A 16,808-nucleotide genomic window follows, 5' to 3' on the forward strand; every position below is an offset into this window, starting at 1 on the left:
CCCCTCCCCTCCCGCCCCCGCCTGCCCCACCCCCCGAGCCGCCCGTCTGCCCGTCAGCCCCTCCGTCCGCTCGCCTAGGCTCTCATTGCAGGAAGGATTCTGGTCTCGTGCAGCTTTGCAAATCCTTTCTCCCCCCCACCCCCCTCCCCCCGCTCGTCACTGCCATGTGAGGTGCACCTTGCAGGCGCTGGGTTGTACGCCATCCGTGTGTGCGAGCGCGAGAAGCTAGTGCGGGTGTCGAGAGGCCGACGTCCTGGGCGGGCCGGCGGGCGGTCGCTTGGGGTTGCGGCGAGGGTGGCGTGTGGCGTTTGTGTTTGGGTCGCGGAAGGAGCGCATCGGTGTTTTTGTGGAGGTGGGCAGTTCGGGTGTGCGTGCGCAGTGAGGCAGAGGAGCACAGGATAGTGCTAGTGGTGGAGTTTTTATTGGTTGTAAGGCCGGTTGGGAAGGGTTGCGAGGAGCGGTCCGTGTGAAGCGTGTTGCGGTGGCAGGGGTGTGCTGTTCATGGTGGTAGAGGCGGGAAGCGGGGCCTGCTTATGTGGTGAAGGCCGCAGCGCACCGAGGTGCCGTGTGTCTGCCCCAGAGGTAAGTGAGTGGAGGACAGGGGGGTTTGGGTTGGTGTGGGTTGGGCAGATTGGAGGATGGTGGAGTGAGAGTAGGGCATTTTGGCGCTCTGGGCGGCGGTTTGAGCTGCGGGGTTTGGGTGGTGCGCGAGAGGAGGTTGAGAGGGGCGGGTCATCGCGTGCGCTGTGGTGAGGTGCGGTGAGGTGGGAGACGGGGAGCGGAATCCGTCGGGAGGGAGAGGGAGAGAGGGGGTTTGGAGGGTAGGGTGGGACGGCGTGGCATGGATGGGCGCACGCGCGGTGCGGAGGCGGTGGGGGGAGGAGTGGATTTGAGAGCGGGCGAAGGGTCGGGGATAGGGTTTGTTTGCGACAGCATGGTGTGATGGAGCTGATGCAGAGAGTGGTGGCAGGTATGTACAAGAACCAGCTTCAAGAGCTTGCTCAGAGGAGCTGCTTCAATCTGCCTGCGTATGCATGCATCAGAGAGGGCCCGGACCATGCACCGCGGTTCAAGGCGACGGTGAACTTCAATGGGGAGGTGTTCGAAAGCCCTAATTACTGCAACACGTTGCGGCAGGCGGAGCACGCCGCAGCGGAGGTGGCTCTGAACACGCTATCGCGGCGAGGGCCGTCTCAGTCGTTGGCAGCACGGATCCTTGTGAGTGGGGCAGTCATCGGAGCGGGGTGTGGTGGAATGAATGGTGGGATGGGATGGGAGGAGCAGGGGATGAGGGTGTGGGTGTGGGTGTCGGTGTTGGCGGGCTGACGTGTGCGGTGGATGGTATGCAGGACGAGACGGGCGTGTGCAAGAACCTGCTGCAGGAGACTGCCCAAAGGGCGGGGGTGTCGCTCCCGGTGTACGCGACGACTCGATCGGGTCCGGGGCATCTACCAGTGTTCACATGCACAGTGGAGGTGGCTAGCATGACTTTTAGCGGGGAAGCTGCGAAGACGAAGAAGCAGGCGGAGAAGAATGCAGCGATGGCTGCATGGTCTGCACTGAAGCAATGTGAGTGGAGTTCCGGGGAATGTGAGTGTGAGTGTGAATTTGAATGTGAGTGGAGTGAAATGGGAGGGTGGGCGGTGGGAATGTTGGGGAGGCGAGTGCAGGGGAGGGAATTGGTGAGGGGGATGGGGCGGTGGCGAGGGAAGGTGGTAGTAGCAGTGGGAGGATCGTGGTGGAGACGGGATGCAGGGATGGGTGGTTGCGGTACGGGGAGGAATTGGTGGTGGAGGATGTGGGGAGGGTTGGGAATGGTGTATGGAGGCGAGAATGAGATTGTGGGGTTGTGTGTTGGGTGACAGTTGCGAATCCAGGGAGAGGCGTAGCGGCGGTGGCAACGGATACCGAGGTGAGCGAGGAGCAGGAGCAGAACACGATCGCGAGAGCGTTGGCGCAGCATTACGGGAAAGAGGCGCAGCAGATGCCGCAGGTGTGCTCTGGTGCGTCGGGGGGCGTGATGCCGATCAGGGTGAGGTGTTTGAGCAGTAGGGAGGGGTTGCAGCCCGGGTCGCCGCGGCTGAGCCAGGGCCACTCGGGGGCTTGGGTGGGCGAGCTGTCGATGGAGCAGCAGCAGCGGCACATGCGGAATCAGGGGCATGCGGGGGTGGGGGCCGTGGGCGGTGGCGGGTACCGTGGCGTGGGGCCGTCGCGAGTAGGTCCGTCGGTGATTATCCGGGACGTTGCAGGGCAGCGGGACAGTGCGGGGGCCCGGGACGCGGCGGCGATGCGGGATGCGGCGATGGCGAAGAGAGCGGTGGAGAGGGCGATGGGGGGCGGTTTTGTGGGGCGACACAGTCCCGTGAACGTCCGGCCGGTGGCGGCGATGCGGAGGGAGAGGCACGAGGTGGCAGTGCCTTACGACGACCATCGGCGGGACGAGGACGAGTGGCTGTGCGGGGACAGTTCGAAGGCTAGCAGGGACGGCGAGCTGCGGGGCGATTCCGTGGAGAAGGAGCACGGAGCGTGCGGGGTGCAGGGGTCGTACAATCCCATGTCTTGGTCAGGGACTGGGGCGAGCAGTTGGTGGAGCAGCATGCAGGCGGTGACGATGGCGAGGGTGGGGAGCAGGGCGGCGATGCCCGTAGTGCTGCGGTCGGCTGTGATGGCGCGCGCGGCCCCGCTGCGTCCTGTGGTAGCAGAGGATGCAGAGAACGAGGGCGAAGCTGCGACACGGCAGGTGCTGAGCCTGTGAGCCTTGTGAGGGTGCGAAGGAGGGCGGTTAGGAGGTGGGCAGCGGATGCGGATGCGGAGTAGAGGTGCGGGCGTAGGGGGAGGGAAGTGAGGTGACGTGCCATCTCCCTGGATGGATGGTTCATGCGCGGCGGCGGTGGATATCGCATCCTTTGAGATGGGATGGACTGTAGACATGGATACATATTTTTATATAGGTAGGGGACATATATAGGTAGATAGATGGATATGGAGACGCACACATATATGAGAACTTATGAAATGGATGATGTGTGCTTCTTTTCTTTCCTTTGTTTTTTGTTTTTTTGTTTTTGTTGTTGTCGTTGTCGTCGTCTTGGTGCTTAATTTTTTTGATGTATCCTTCTTCTTGTGCTTCATGTGTTGATTTGTTCATGTCGAGGGCGCGTCGGTAGGGGTGGGAGGCGGCGATGTGTGGGTCGGAGTGTCCAGGATATGTAGCGGTGACTGGGTGGGTGTGCGGCAGGCGTGAGAAAGGGGTGGAGAGGTGGTTTGGGGGGTTGGGAGTGGGGGAAGGTGGGTGTGCAGTGGTGTGGTGCGGTGTGACAAGCGTGGATGTGATGCGCGGGGCAGTGTTGGATGTGTGGGGAATGGATGGGTGGGTTTGGAGAGGTGGGGGCGGAAGTGGGGAACGGCAGGGTGGGCGGGGTTGTGGCGAGGCTTGGAGGTCGGGCCAGCAGTGTAGGATGTGGGGTGAGGGTTACGGAGGGAGGAGGGCAGTGTGCGTCGGGGAGGCAGAGGCGGGTGACAGGAGCGGCGAAGAGGTATGAGCAGGTTGCACGTAGTGGCGGAGTGTGTGGAAGTCGAGAGTGGTGGTAGGGACGAGAGGCGGCGAGGAGGGTGGCGTGTGGTGGGGCGTGCGCCGCACAGCAGTTGCGAAGCGGTTGTGAGGGTGGGATTGGTGATGCAGCAGACAGGATGCGGTGCAGGTACCGAGAAGAAGGAATGGTGCGCAATGGGCAGGCGTGTGGTTGGTTCAGGTGTTGGGGGGTGGGATGGCGAGCGTGAGAATGCGGGATTCGCAAGGCGTACTGAAGCCGATAGTGAGGACTCTTGAGAGGTGTCATTCATTCACGCGCGCAGAATAACTGCATCGTCTTCAGTTCCGGCTGACAAGCTGAACGGCGGTGAAATGTCAGGGGGTTAGTGGCGCGTACGGGCGATGAAAATGAATAATGCGAGTGGGGGTGAATGGTGTGGGCAGTAAATGGGCGTATGGTGCTGTGGTGTGAGGGGTTGCGGGCTAACTTAGTTTAGAATTGTGCGTCTCCGTCGGAATGAATGGATGGGGTGGGGGTGCTGTTGAAGAGCGTAGACGGGGTAGGGGTGGGGGATGTGATGGTGTATGGGCGTAAGGGAGGTTTGTGAATGTGGGTTGGGCATGGCATGGCTTTGCACAGCACATTGACGACGATGAGTGGAGCGTGTTGGGATTGAAGCATGGGATGGGGTGGGGCGAGGGGGCGTGCATGTGGTTGTGGGGATTGGAGTGTTGAGAGGCTTGGAAGATGTGGAGAACGACGTTGGGATCCGGGAGGAGGGGAGTGGGATATGGTGGAGTGAATGAGGGGACATGGCGTGTGGGAAGTGGGTCTGGGCGTGAGAATGGTGGATGGACGTTGTCTTTGCAGCAACAGGGGATTCAGAGAGTATTTACAGGCCAGAGGATAGGCAGAGAAAAGCCGGGATTGAGGGGTTGACGCATGGTGATGACGTACGGGGGGGGGGGGTTGCATGCAGAGGCGGGGCATGCGTGATTATGGGACTGGCTGTGGCTTTACTTGGATTCTACGCCGAGGAGGTTGAATGCATCTGGGCTTTTAAGGGTGGTCTGGGGTGGCCGAGCGTACTTGCGTTGGGCAATGATGGTCATAACGGCATGGGGGGGGGGTTTGAATGTTATGTGAACAGGCGTTGAGCTACCAGGTGGTGAGTGGTTTAGGAATGGTGTGATGAGAGTTATGGATAAATTGCGGAGAGTGAATGGGTACGTTAAGGGAAGCCGTTGTAGAGTTGTGTGGAAGGGTATTGATTAGGGGGTTGATGATGAACGGATGAAAGTGGCGAAAAGAAGAGCATGGGTGCTTGTGGGCGTGTGGTCCTGCATGTCTTTGTGGTGTTTGATATGCATTTCTGTGGTGTTGTTATGGTTGGATTTGAATAATAGGTTGGGTTGGGGGGATGATGGGTGCAATTCGAAACTCTTCATTTACGAACAGCGCAGACTAAAATCGTGCGGGTAATGGTCTCGATTGGGAATTTCGGTCAGTTTTGTTGATGGTGTGTATGGATGAATGACTTGTGGGTTTGGGTTCTGTGCTAGAGTGTCCATTGTTAGAGAGTATGGGGATGGGACGTGAATGAAGCATGTTATGGTGTGCACTAGTTTTTAGATTTTTACATTTGTGTGATTGGTTTTATAAAGCGGATGTGTTGTGGTTTTAATATGTGTGTTTTAAGGAAATTCTTTGGTAACGACTGGATTCAATTGGTTGAGTATTTTTGGTTTATATTCTTTTACGGCATCCAAGTAGTATCTGACATTAAGTGACGAGTTTTTTAAAAGAAATTTAAAGTTGACATATGCTGTATGAGTGGGGGGCACTATGTGTAGAATGTTGGTGTATTGATTTGAATTTGGTTGGTATTTTTGCATTGGTTGATTTCTATATGGATGGTACGTTTGCATTGCTTAGGGTATACCATTTGAGAGTTTAGTTCCAAGTGTTTTTGTAATTGAAGAGGTGATAGTGAGTTGCCTTTAGGTTTGTAATGATTGTTTTTAACATGTAATGTGTTCTAGAGTTGGCTGTTGGTTCTCCATTTAAAGAGGTATATATCTATCATTAGAATTGATGGACTTTTGTGGGGTTTTATGGCTTGCATGTTATTGTTAGTGTTGTAGGATACTTACATATGGTTTAGGTAGGGCAATCGTCGGTTGGATTGGTCTGTTTTTGAGGTGTTGTAGAACTTGAATGTTATTTCACTGTTGTGGATTGATCACATTTTTTTTAAAGTTGGTGAGTGGTTAGAGCAAATTATGATGTAGTGGATATGATCTATGCAATGGATGTTACTTTTAGTAGGGTTAATAATGTTGTATATCAGTATCTTAAATGTTCAATATATGATATGTAAATATAATGTAATTTTGTTTATATTACTGTTAAGACATTGCTTGTTATGTATTTAATTTGGATCTGGTGATGATATGTTGGGACAAAAGAAGTATTACTTATCAAAGTTGAGTTAGACTACAAAGTGGTTTCATTGCTTATGATTATATATGAAGAATATATTGTGGTATTTTAGACATTTATATTTATATAGAGCAAAGTGATAGTATTTAGTACAATTTATACATATATTTGGTTCTTTATTATGTTTTAGATACATATGTCAATGCAAAATATTACATGATAATATATATTTTTTATTTGATGTTCATAGGACTAAAAAAATTAAAGGTTAGATTTTATATTTAATCTTATTATCTTGATTTATTTTTAAAAAATTAGTATACTCATTTGAAATTTTAGAACAATTGTGTTTAAATTAATATCAATCGTAAGTATTAACATATAAGATATTTAGTGTTTTTTTGAGCATGCATAGAATTAACTTTTATTTATAGTTAAGTGTGTTTTATGCATTTATTTATTCTCTTCTACCTTGTCTGAATGAGTATTGTTTTATGCGACTTGAATTTTACTTAGTACATTTTGAACTTTGCTTTTATTTTGTTAAATAGATTTATAAATTATGCAAAAATTTGGAAGTTATAACCTGTGCTATTTTACGATTTTTATTTTTTTGTCAATTATATTTTATCGTAAATATTTGTTTTTGGCTTTTATTCATTTAAGTTACATTGGTAGTACCTTTTTTTTTATTATGTTGGTTGCAGCCGAGATTTATGAAGTAAAAGAATAAAATAAAGGGTTTTGTTTGTAGTGATTGTAGTTCTTGTTATTTTACTCCCCTATATGTCTAGATTATTCAGTGTTGTTTCATATACATGCTTCTTTTCTGTAAATGCTTTATTTTTTTAATTTATATACTACGATTATTATGCCTTTATTTGAAAAATCACTTTCTTTATTTTACATTTTTTGGAATCTAAATAATAAAACTTGGTCGATCTAATTTATTATGGTAAATTAAAAGAAACCGATCTTTTATTTCAATATTGAAAAGAACTTGAGATGGTATGTCATGAAAAATTAGGAATATATAGAAAGTTAAATTTTCTAATTAAGTTGATCTTAGGGTGAAAAGTTGTAATTGATGATTGCTAATTATTTATTTAATATCTTTTAGGTTTGAATATAATATAAATATTTTATCTAGTATAACCTTGTTGTAGCTAGTTAAATATTAATACATAGAGAAATAGTAGTAGCAATTACTAGAGATTCTTATTTTTTAAATAAAATATTCAATATAATATAAAAGTTGAGAATTAGAGTTTATTTATGAATATTTGATTAATACCTTCTATACTTTAAACATATTTTGTCATATTTTGGAATCTAATTCTTATGTAAGTATTTTTAATTCTTTGCCATGAATCTAAATTTCTCTTCTTTGTTCATGTTTACTCTTAAAGAGAGATAGACTTTTGAGTTATAACTATTAGGTTGCTAATAGGTTAAAAAATAAAGTTTTTTATTTTTATTTTTAATTTTGTTTTTAACAAAAAGATGTAAGGAGCCAAAAGTAAACATTGACGTACTTTTCTTTAGGTATAAATTTGTTTGAAAGATTTTTTTTGATATTAACTAATGTTTTTCTTTTACAAATAGCAATTTAATCATATATTTAAATTAAAGAATGAAACATAAGGCTTGTAAATATATTTGTAAACATCGTATTTGTTACAATATTTAATATGCTAATAGTGTATTTTTCAAAACATATTAAGATAGAAAAGATAATTTATTTTGAATAGTAACATTAAAAAGTATGGTTCAAATCTTTAATTAAAATATTTAATAAAAATCTTATAATATAAGTTGAAAAAAATAATTAGAAAAGAATTGCTAAAATGATATTTTTCATTCTTTTTTCTTTAGATTAGAGAATTAGTAACTTTATCAATAGTTAATGGAAAATATTTAGCCATAGAATCTGTAAAAAACTAAAATTAAGTATCTTTGATGCATCTCAAATATTACATTTTTTTTTAAATATCTACACTATTTAGATTTGGAATTATTTCGTACGCTAAAACTTTTATTGATTTATGTAAATTTTGATGTGTAGAATTTTTTTGAAAATATTCTTCACTTATATTAGAAACTTTTCTAGTATGTGCAATCATAGTAAAGATGAGAGCTTTACATTGGAATCATGTATTTTTATGTTTTTTATAAATATTTAGAGTGTTAGCACAAAATTTGGATATATATATATATATATATATATATATTACATAATAAAAGTTTAAATTTTAATTTTTATTAAAAGTCAAATCGATTTGTTTTTTTTTTTTTTTTTTTTTTTAAATTTTTTTTATTAAAGATTAAAATTGACTATTGGATTTTCTTATTAATAAACTAAAATATATTTTATAACTTTGTAATAATCTTCTCATTAACAAAATTAGTATTTTTTTTACTTGGAATTGGATATTTTCTGGCCAAATAATGTTCTAAATAAGCTTTTATGATGTATTCATGTTTTGTGGTATTTTGTATCTTGTTGTTTTTAATATATAAATAGCTGGTTTATTATTTTAAATTTAAATTTAAATGCTTTTATAAAATCTATCTAATATTAATATATTGATGTTAAAAATATTAAACATGTAAGCTCATTTTATTTTCAACAACAAATTATAAAATTTAAACAAAGAAAAACTTTATTTTATCATTAACAAGCATTTTTTGTTTTACAAACAAGTAAAGCTTGTGGTCTTATACTAGTTCTTTCTATAGTGGGTGGTTGAAGTAAGATTTGTCCTTTATTTATTGTATTCCACATTTTTAGATTTCAAATAAGTTTAACATATGATTATATATATTTTAAAAAAATTGTCAAATTTAGAAATAAGATTGAGATTTAATCTTTGAATGATATGAGATTATTCTTATTTTTTTAATGCTTCTTTTAAATTTTTTAAAATCACATTTTAATTGTTAAGAATGCATTTTAAAAAAATTACATAAGTATTGTAATTTGTAAATTAAATTGGAGGGTATTAAATAAAATTTAATAATCTCTAATTTCACCATTGTAATGTATTTCTAATAGTACTAAAAGCAAAATAATTGTTGTATCATTGAAAAGATCAAGATGGAAGAAGCATTTTTATTCCAAGTATAGTTGATAGTAGAAAAAATATTATATATATCCCTCAAATATTCTAAAATATTTAGAATACTATTGTATTCTTGATAATAACAAATATATCCCTCAAATTTGTGATAATAGTAAATGTATCCTATTTATGATAAGTTTCTACCAACATTCCTTGTTTATTATCTAATTGAATATGTCAATGAATTTTGTTGTGATTTTGTTGTCTCAAGAAAGAGTATGTTTGCAAAGCAGCAAAGTAAGTAATTATAACCAAGGTCTTCTTCTTAACATGTTCTATTGATATTTTGGAAATTGACATTGAGGAGGAAGAAATCTTATATGCCTCATTACATTTTTTAAATAATGATAAGTTGTGCATTATAAATAGGCTATGAGCTCCTACTTACAATATTATTCTTACAATATATATTGTTCAGAAGAAGTGATGTGTGGCAACAACATGAATTGTGCAAAGGAAAAAAAAATGTGCAATTAATCTAATAAGGGTTTTCTTCTTGAAGCTGGAACTAAAGCTTTGGATATAGGATTAGGCTAGGGTGCACAACAAACAAGCACTCTTACATAGGGTTTAGGCAAAGAGCACCATTGTTTACATAAATTGGTGCCAAAATATTTTGTTGTTTCAAATTCAAAGTATATTTAAACTAGCTACTCTCTGAAGAACTAAGGTTTGAATCGCATTGAGAACATTCTTGTTTCGGCCCTAGATGACAACTAAACAAGGAACATTGGTGATAACTTATCACCAACAAAGGTACATTTGCTATAATCACAAACTTGAGGGGTATATTTGCTATTATCAAGAATACAAGGTATGCTTGACATTTCAGCATATTTGAAGGATATATATGATATTTTCCCTTGACACTTCTGATTATGTGTATGGAGTTGCTGTGACCCCTGGTTAAAGTTCATGACTTGTACCGATAAGGTCGATCTTGACTTGAGCACATAAAACAAGGGGCTCATAAATGTCTCGAGCTGGATTCAGAATGGCACAGAGCGAACATTCAATGATTACCAAAAAGGGGTGTGGTAAAATGAACAACTATGGAACGAGCTTTTGAGGGAAAAGTGACGTAGTCATTCTAGATAACTTGTGGGAGGGAAGTTCATTGAAGTGACTGCACATTGCCTGGGGCCAAGGATATGTAAAGCTGGCAAGACCACGAAAACAGTGAATAGAGAGATCCAAAAATCATTAAGTTGATATTCAATTCTTAAAGCAGTCAGAAACTCTTCTGCGCCCATACAACTAGCGTAGAAGACTGATAGATGATTAAATTCATTGGGAAATTGTACGCCTTGAAGGTGTTGGGGAATATGTGATAAATAAAATTGAGTGAAGCTCTTCAAGTTTTGTTGTTTCTTCAATTGAAGAAACAAGCATTTGAAGTTTATGAATGTCAATAACTCTGACAATCTGGATACCAGTCTTTTACAGAGCGACCCTGAGTTTTCTACATTTTTGGCGAGACGACTCTGATGCCAAAAAGCAAGTTCCTTCTTGTGGGGCATCAGTGTTGGTTCAACTTCTTGATCATACTCTTGGCCAACAAAATCTACACTCTTAAAGGCCCTTCCAGAAACGTGAAAATCAGTGAAAAAGGAAAGAGCAACCAGCAGCTCCTCTGCAAACAGACTCTACATACAAACTGCAAAGACAGAAGACTTAGTCTAGAGCAATCGGGAAGACGGAACCAATCCTGTCTTCGCCTATGTGGTAGCACTTAACGTTAACTCTGTAAGGCCCCAAGTTTACGTGATTTTCTTCCTGCCCACAGAAGAAGCACAAAGTATACAACGCCAGCTCGAATTCTGGGCTGACGCCGATCATGACACTGCTTTGTTCCTTCCGCACACCGTTCCAGTCAAATTGGATCGTCATCAGTTGTGATTGTGAGTCCGGCTGCACAAATCAACCATAAAAATCCAATCAGAAAACCATTTCTGCAGTACGTATAGACAAAGATCAAGAGCAATTGGAGAAGATGCATTCCCTGCAGAGACTTACCAAATCTCCTCCACGCCGCCGCGGAAAAATATACCCTTGGTAATCTACAGTTCCCTTGGCCTCCTTCATATAAAACTGACAAGAATAACACTCTTAAAGGTTAAATTGGGCACAGCAAGAGAGAAATTGCAAGCAGGCCAAGAAAGAAAAAAGGGGAAAAGAGAAAAGAGAAACGAAAGGAAATAGGCGGTAGTTGGGTTATGCACCTGAATCCAGTTGTGGAATCCTGAGACTTCTCCTCGGCGTTTGACTTCTCCTACGAACACATGCTCGAAAGCAGAAGAAGAATCTTGTGTGCCACCGCGGTTATAGAATTCAAACCACAGGTTGCGGAATATCTGCTTGAATTCCTCCATACTGTTAGACACAATCCTCTTTTCGGCGAGGTAGCGCAACAGATACTTGATAGGAGCGGTACGACTGATCTCTTCAAGGAAGACCATCTGCTCTCGCTCCTCTGCTGCAGACATCTCCTCGCGCTTCGACTCATCGGAGTTGTAGTTATCCAAGAGTTGGTAGAAACGGGCAAATGTGGGACGCTTGAACACACCCTTGTCCATAAACTTGAACAGTGAATTTACGCTCATGTCTTCCTTGTTGTACAACTTCTTTCCTTCCCCACAATCAATCTCGTAGTCTTGGCCAGGTACTAGTCTGTTGAGATCAAGATCCCAGAGACGGTTTGCAGCAACTGAGAGGTCGTTCAATTCCTCTTCCGTTGGCTCGATGTCAACAGAAGCTTCCTCGGCGTAATTCTGCTCACTGGGATCGCGCTGATACTCGTTAAATTGCTCCTCACTTGGTCGTATGTGAGGACGATGTTGACGCCCTCCGGCACGTGTGCGACCTGCAGTCTGCCAGCCGTCGTCTTGGTTGTCATCTCCGTGAGTAGATGCAACCTACACATAAAAGAGGTGATGTCAATAAAACGTTGCATTTTGGATCACAAACCACATAACTTGCGCTCTCCGTCTGCGATTTTGAATTCACATTGGAGTGGTATTTTGCTATCCTATCGACACAACAAGCGTCGCCTGGCATGACCAACACAAACATGGTGAAAAGATTGATTTGTAGTGTAGAGAAAAGACATGTCGAGCTCAACTTGACACTAAGCACACAAAAAGACTATCACCTTAGCCCAGCTGCCTTCAGAAGGCCGGTTGTCCTCACGTTCTGGACGAGAAGAGCCCCACTTAGGTTGCGTTTCTTGATCCTCTTCGTCCCTTCCTGGACGTGGGCGGCGCCACTCAGGTTGAGAAGTCTCGTCCTCTTCGTTGCGAGTTGGACGTGGACGCTGCCAATTAGATTCCGATGACTCGTCTTGTCCGTTGCGAGCCGGCTGTCCCCATGATGATTGCGAAGACTGGTCATCATCATTGCGTGAATGACGGGAATAGCGGGTTTCATCAGCTTCAGATTCTCCTGGAGTTGGCCAATCCGTGGAGGAAGAATCGTAGGAACGTGACTTTGAGTCAACATTCCCTACTGCACAACACAATCGCCCCACCACTCAGCCACACCACTTCAAATCTCCCAACAAGCAAGGTTCTGTTTTCGACACAAGAAAACCCGTGGTATATTTCTCAGCAACTCAAGAGATGGCTTGTCCGCACTCTCATGACCATCTCCAAACAATATCACTCTGAAATCCTCAATTAACGGCCTGATTCATATCAGCTTGAAGAGTTGAATGTCCTTCATAGCACTCAAAGCTGAGTGCAAGCCATAGCGCAAACCGCGTCGGTAAACGTGAGAGAGGCTATAAAGTATCAAATCTAGATCAGCAGACCAAATTGTTATGAAAGAAATTCACAAATGCGAACTACACATGCTCGTGCTTGATACCCTTTTCAGAAAAAACTCTCAGTTTAAGCGAAAGTTCTACCTTGCTATCCTTACAAGCAAACACATCTATCAACCGAAAGGAAGCATAGTGCTCTAAAAAGGGCTAAATCCGACAAAGCTGCTCAAAATCCAAGTGATATTTCGCGAGTGAGGCATTCAAGAATCAAGACGATCAGGATGCCGCCTACCAAAAACATCAAACCCCAACTCCATCGAAGAAAAGAAACCGCAACAAACGCGAAACTACCCTTCCGATACAAATGTGGAAAAATGGATCGCCCAATACACTACCTTTCCCGTCACGGTTCACGTGAAGAGCATCCTCAGCCACATCCTGCACCACTTTCACAAGTCCCGAGCTCTTGAAGGCGTTGAAAAACCCATCCATCACGAGGACTCACGCAACTCACCCTCTGCACTTGCACGCCAAATCCACCTCCCAGAAAACGCACACTCACAGAAGAAAGACGAAACCTTTCTCTCCGATTGCTACACAGTATTGTATGTGGAAATGCGCAATAAGTGGCTCCAGGCTTGAGGATTCAGCCTCGAAGCCGCATCAGCAGCAGAGGACCGATTCTTCCCTCCGAAAGGCGTCACACCGACCCCGATCGAAAACTAGGCAACAAGCGAAACCGTGTAATACTAATTCGGTAGCTGGGCGAGACAGTAGCAAAGTCGGAGCAAGGGCAGTGAGCTATTCCGTCTAGGGTTCTGTTCACACGAGTTATCAAAACCACCGGATAATGCAGTGATCCATAAGATACTTCCAAATAGCACCCCACTCCTTCGGCGTTCTCATGGTTCTCTTCAATTGAACGCCCCTCGGGAGCGCCCCTCGGGAACCACGTGTGATCGTACTCTATCCAAGTGGATTGCCCCGTATCAGATCCTTTCTCGCATCTGGGCCACTGTGACACGGTGGCGGTGAGCCGATGGGGTGGTTTGATGCTAACGACGTTTTATTTGTTGGCGAGGGAGATTCTTTTCGATGAATGTCGAGTGGATTCGTGGTTGATTTTTAGATGAATATATGATATGCTCGTTATTGAGTAGATGAATGTCGTTGGGAGTTCACCGGTCGGTAGATGACCATCGTCGCCACAGCCTAAAAGGATTGTGCTTGTGCATCAATGACCCTTGTATAAATAATGGTTGTCTTTCACTTGTAATAGATGAATAAAGTTTTATTTATTCTTCTCTAAGAAATGTGGCTTTTTGAGTAAAAATAAATTAATAAGATAATGCTTTAAAATATAAGCTTAATAAAAAAATTGATAGTTTAATTTTAAAATAAATAAATAAACAAATAAATAAATATAATCAATACTTGTGTGTGATCTGAAGATACTTATTTTGATGTATTTATATTTTAAATTTAAAAATAATTAAAATTAATAATTCAATGATTTTAATATATATTTTTTGAAAAATTTATATAATCTTGCATATTAAAAAATAACCTAAATTATGAATAATTTTAAATTCTTATAAAGTTTATTATTTTATATAGAATTTTTTTATTTAAAAAATAATTATTATTTTATTATATTTATTTTTTCATTTGTATTTTTATCATTTAATAAAATATGATATTAATTTTTAATTTTTTAAATTATTACCAATTAATTTTAAATTGAAAATTTGTAAAAATTATCAAAGGAAGGCCTAAGATTTTTCAATGCACATAAAATGAGCTTCTTGGCCCTATTTGAAATAAAAATTTGATATTTACTTTAGAATTTTAAAAATTCAAAATAAATCTATGATAATAATTCTTATTACAACTTATATTTTGTAGGAGAGAATCAATGATTTTATAAAGATATAAATAATAGGAGATGGATCTCATGTATCTTAGTTCATTGATCATACTTAAAAAATAAATCTTAATTTTAAATGCCTTTAATTGAATTATTCATTGATACAAATAGGATATATCATTTTTTTTTTTTTCACTTCAAATTTTAAATTATATTAGATGATGTACAAATCGGAATCTTACAATAATCATAACTTCACGTAAAGTTATCTAAATATTACTATACACATAAGCCACATGATGATTGAAAGATGTTAATTATTCAAAAAATTTAAAGAAAAGATGTCTTACTTGGTTTGCCATTCATTAGGGGTATTATATTGACATATTAGCAAAGTGATTTATTTCCATAGTAACCAATATAAAAAAAATGGTGATATTACATATACATGTATACACATTCATTTTTTAAAAATAAGAATCAAAGTAGGTCTATAAATTAGTAATGAAATGAAAGACTAGATAATTAATCATTTGTCAAGGATATAAATTTGAAAGAAAGAAAATTTCAATATCCTCTTGTGTTGCTTGAAAAGACTAAGAAATCACTCAAAGATGATAATATATTGAATTAGAATGGATATTACTAAAGTTAAGAAGACTAGAAAGTCTTGAAACAAGATTAAGGACTAGAAAGGCATTAATAAGAGTGAAGAAGACTTCACTCTTACCTCCATATATACTTTCTAACTAAGAGTTATATAACAATCTTCTATAAGATCTCCAACATGTATTGACTTTGTTAGATATATGTCTTAATTTGTAAGACAAGTTATCTATATGTGTATCACATAATTAGCTTGTTTGATAAGCTACCAATACATGTGGTATGTGATTAACTTTTTGATTAAGTTTTTAATTTAGCAATCAACTACAAACATGTGTAAAGTCAAAAATAAATCTATGGAGCTTCTAGGAAGCTTCTTTAGAAGATATTATGAAATTAATTTATATTTATCTACTTCTACTTAATGATATAAGTAACTATTGGAATAAATGTATATGTCTGTGATATTATCCTCCTTTCTACGGACAAATTCCATGAGAAGTGGTCATCATCTTTCATAGATCTTACAAATCTTCATCTTGATTTTGATTGATGTCATTGATAAAAAGCTTCAATCCTCTTTGTTGCATTTACTAGATTCGTTGTTGGTTCTTGTGTGCATTCACTAATATCAGATTTGTATCAATGAAGATATTCCAACTTATTTTGATGCCACCTTGAATCTAAGACTTCTTCCACCTCAAATTCTTGATTCTTATCTTTTTTTATAGGAAGAGGTGGCATTTTTTTTTTCTTCTCTAGATACTTACTATCTTATATAGCTCTATAAGATATACATGGAATATGAGATGGATCTTCATAGACTCTGGTAGATATAATCAATAAGTAATAAGATTGATTTGTTTACAAATAAAAAAAAGTTTAAACCTATGATAGTCCAACTTGTCACAAGGATGAGTAATCTTGATATTGTGACAAAATAACTATACTTTGTTACTCATATTGAATTGTGGTTTTTTCTTGCAATAAGCATCTGCATTGATCTTTTGTTATTTTTGAGCTTTCTTTAACTATGCCTTTATTGTTGTCTATAGCTTTGACAAATTTTATTGCTTGTAAATTATTCTTAGGTCATTCAATCCATTCCATGAATGATTTCTTGGTAACTCAATCAGTGTCCTCTAAAAAATACTCATCCTTCAAGGCATGTAAAAATACCTTCCATGAACTTCTAACTTGCTCCATAATAGATCTTATATGCTCTTTTATTTCTAGTACCATAGTAAGCTCAAATAATTGAATCATTTTCTTCTTAGAAATATGATTTAATTCTATTTTTTACATATAACATCTTAAATAATTAGAAATATCCCTTCTATCAAATTGGTCAATCTTGTTAACCACCACTTACAATGCTTTGGTGGTTAAAGCCTCTTTGCAATCATTCCCATGTTACTGTTGCATAAATAATGTAAATGCTTGAAACATTTTTGCAGTATTTGGATCAAAATACATAC

At 40.5% G+C, this 16,808-nt stretch overlaps 2 protein-coding genes across 2 annotated transcripts; one reads left to right on the forward strand and one right to left on the reverse strand.

The window, feature by feature from the left end:
• Positions 1-380: 380 nt before the first annotated feature.
• LOC112290924 (double-stranded RNA-binding protein 2) lies at positions 381-3,038 on the forward strand. Its single transcript, XM_024537762.3, has 4 exons — positions 381-582; positions 971-1,218; positions 1,350-1,569; positions 1,866-3,038. The coding sequence occupies exons 2-4, from the start codon at positions 973-975 to the stop codon at positions 2,753-2,755; spliced, it is 1,356 nt and encodes a 451-aa protein (XP_024393530.1). The 5' UTR covers positions 381-582; positions 971-972; the 3' UTR covers positions 2,756-3,038.
• A 7,373-nt stretch (positions 3,039-10,411) lies between these two features.
• LOC112291561 (uncharacterized) lies at positions 10,412-13,595 on the reverse strand. Its single transcript, XM_024539147.3, has 5 exons — positions 13,253-13,595; positions 12,249-12,601; positions 11,320-12,012; positions 11,114-11,188; positions 10,412-11,008 (listed from the first exon to the last, which is right to left on the reverse strand). The coding sequence occupies exons 1-5, from the start codon at positions 13,347-13,349 to the stop codon at positions 10,772-10,774; spliced, it is 1,455 nt and encodes a 484-aa protein (XP_024394915.1). The 5' UTR covers positions 13,350-13,595; the 3' UTR covers positions 10,412-10,771.
• Between the last annotated feature and the right edge of the window lie 3,213 nt (positions 13,596-16,808).

The sequence above is a fragment of the Physcomitrium patens genome, chromosome 14, assembly GCF_059467195.1.
Source record: "Physcomitrium patens ecotype Gransden chromosome 14, ASM5946719v1, whole genome shotgun sequence".
Lineage (NCBI taxonomy): Eukaryota > Viridiplantae > Streptophyta > Bryopsida > Funariales > Funariaceae > Physcomitrium > Physcomitrium patens.

Excerpts from the sequence above, each read along its gene's own strand:
- LOC112290924 (XM_024537762.3), top strand. The coding sequence starts at position 973 with ATGTACAAGAACCAGCTTCAAGAGCTTGCTCAGAGGAGCTGCTTCAAT. Across the intron at positions 1,219-1,349 it reads CGTTGGCAGCACGGATCCTT|GACGAGACGGGCGTGTGCAA; the intron begins GTGAGTGGGGCA and ends GATGGTATGCAG. Across the intron at positions 1,570-1,865 it reads ATGGTCTGCACTGAAGCAAT|TTGCGAATCCAGGGAGAGGC; the intron begins GTGAGTGGAGTT and ends GTTGGGTGACAG.
- LOC112291561 (XM_024539147.3), bottom strand. The coding sequence starts at position 13,349 with ATGGATGGGTTTTTCAACGCCTTCAAGAGCTCGGGACTTGTGAAAGTG. Across the intron at positions 12,013-12,248 it reads CTGAAGGCAGCTGGGCTAAG|GTTGCATCTACTCACGGAGA; the intron begins GTGATAGTCTTT and ends TTTTATGTGTAG. Across the intron at positions 11,009-11,113 it reads GGCGGCGTGGAGGAGATTTG|CCGGACTCACAATCACAACT; the intron begins GTAAGTCTCTGC and ends TGATTTGTGCAG.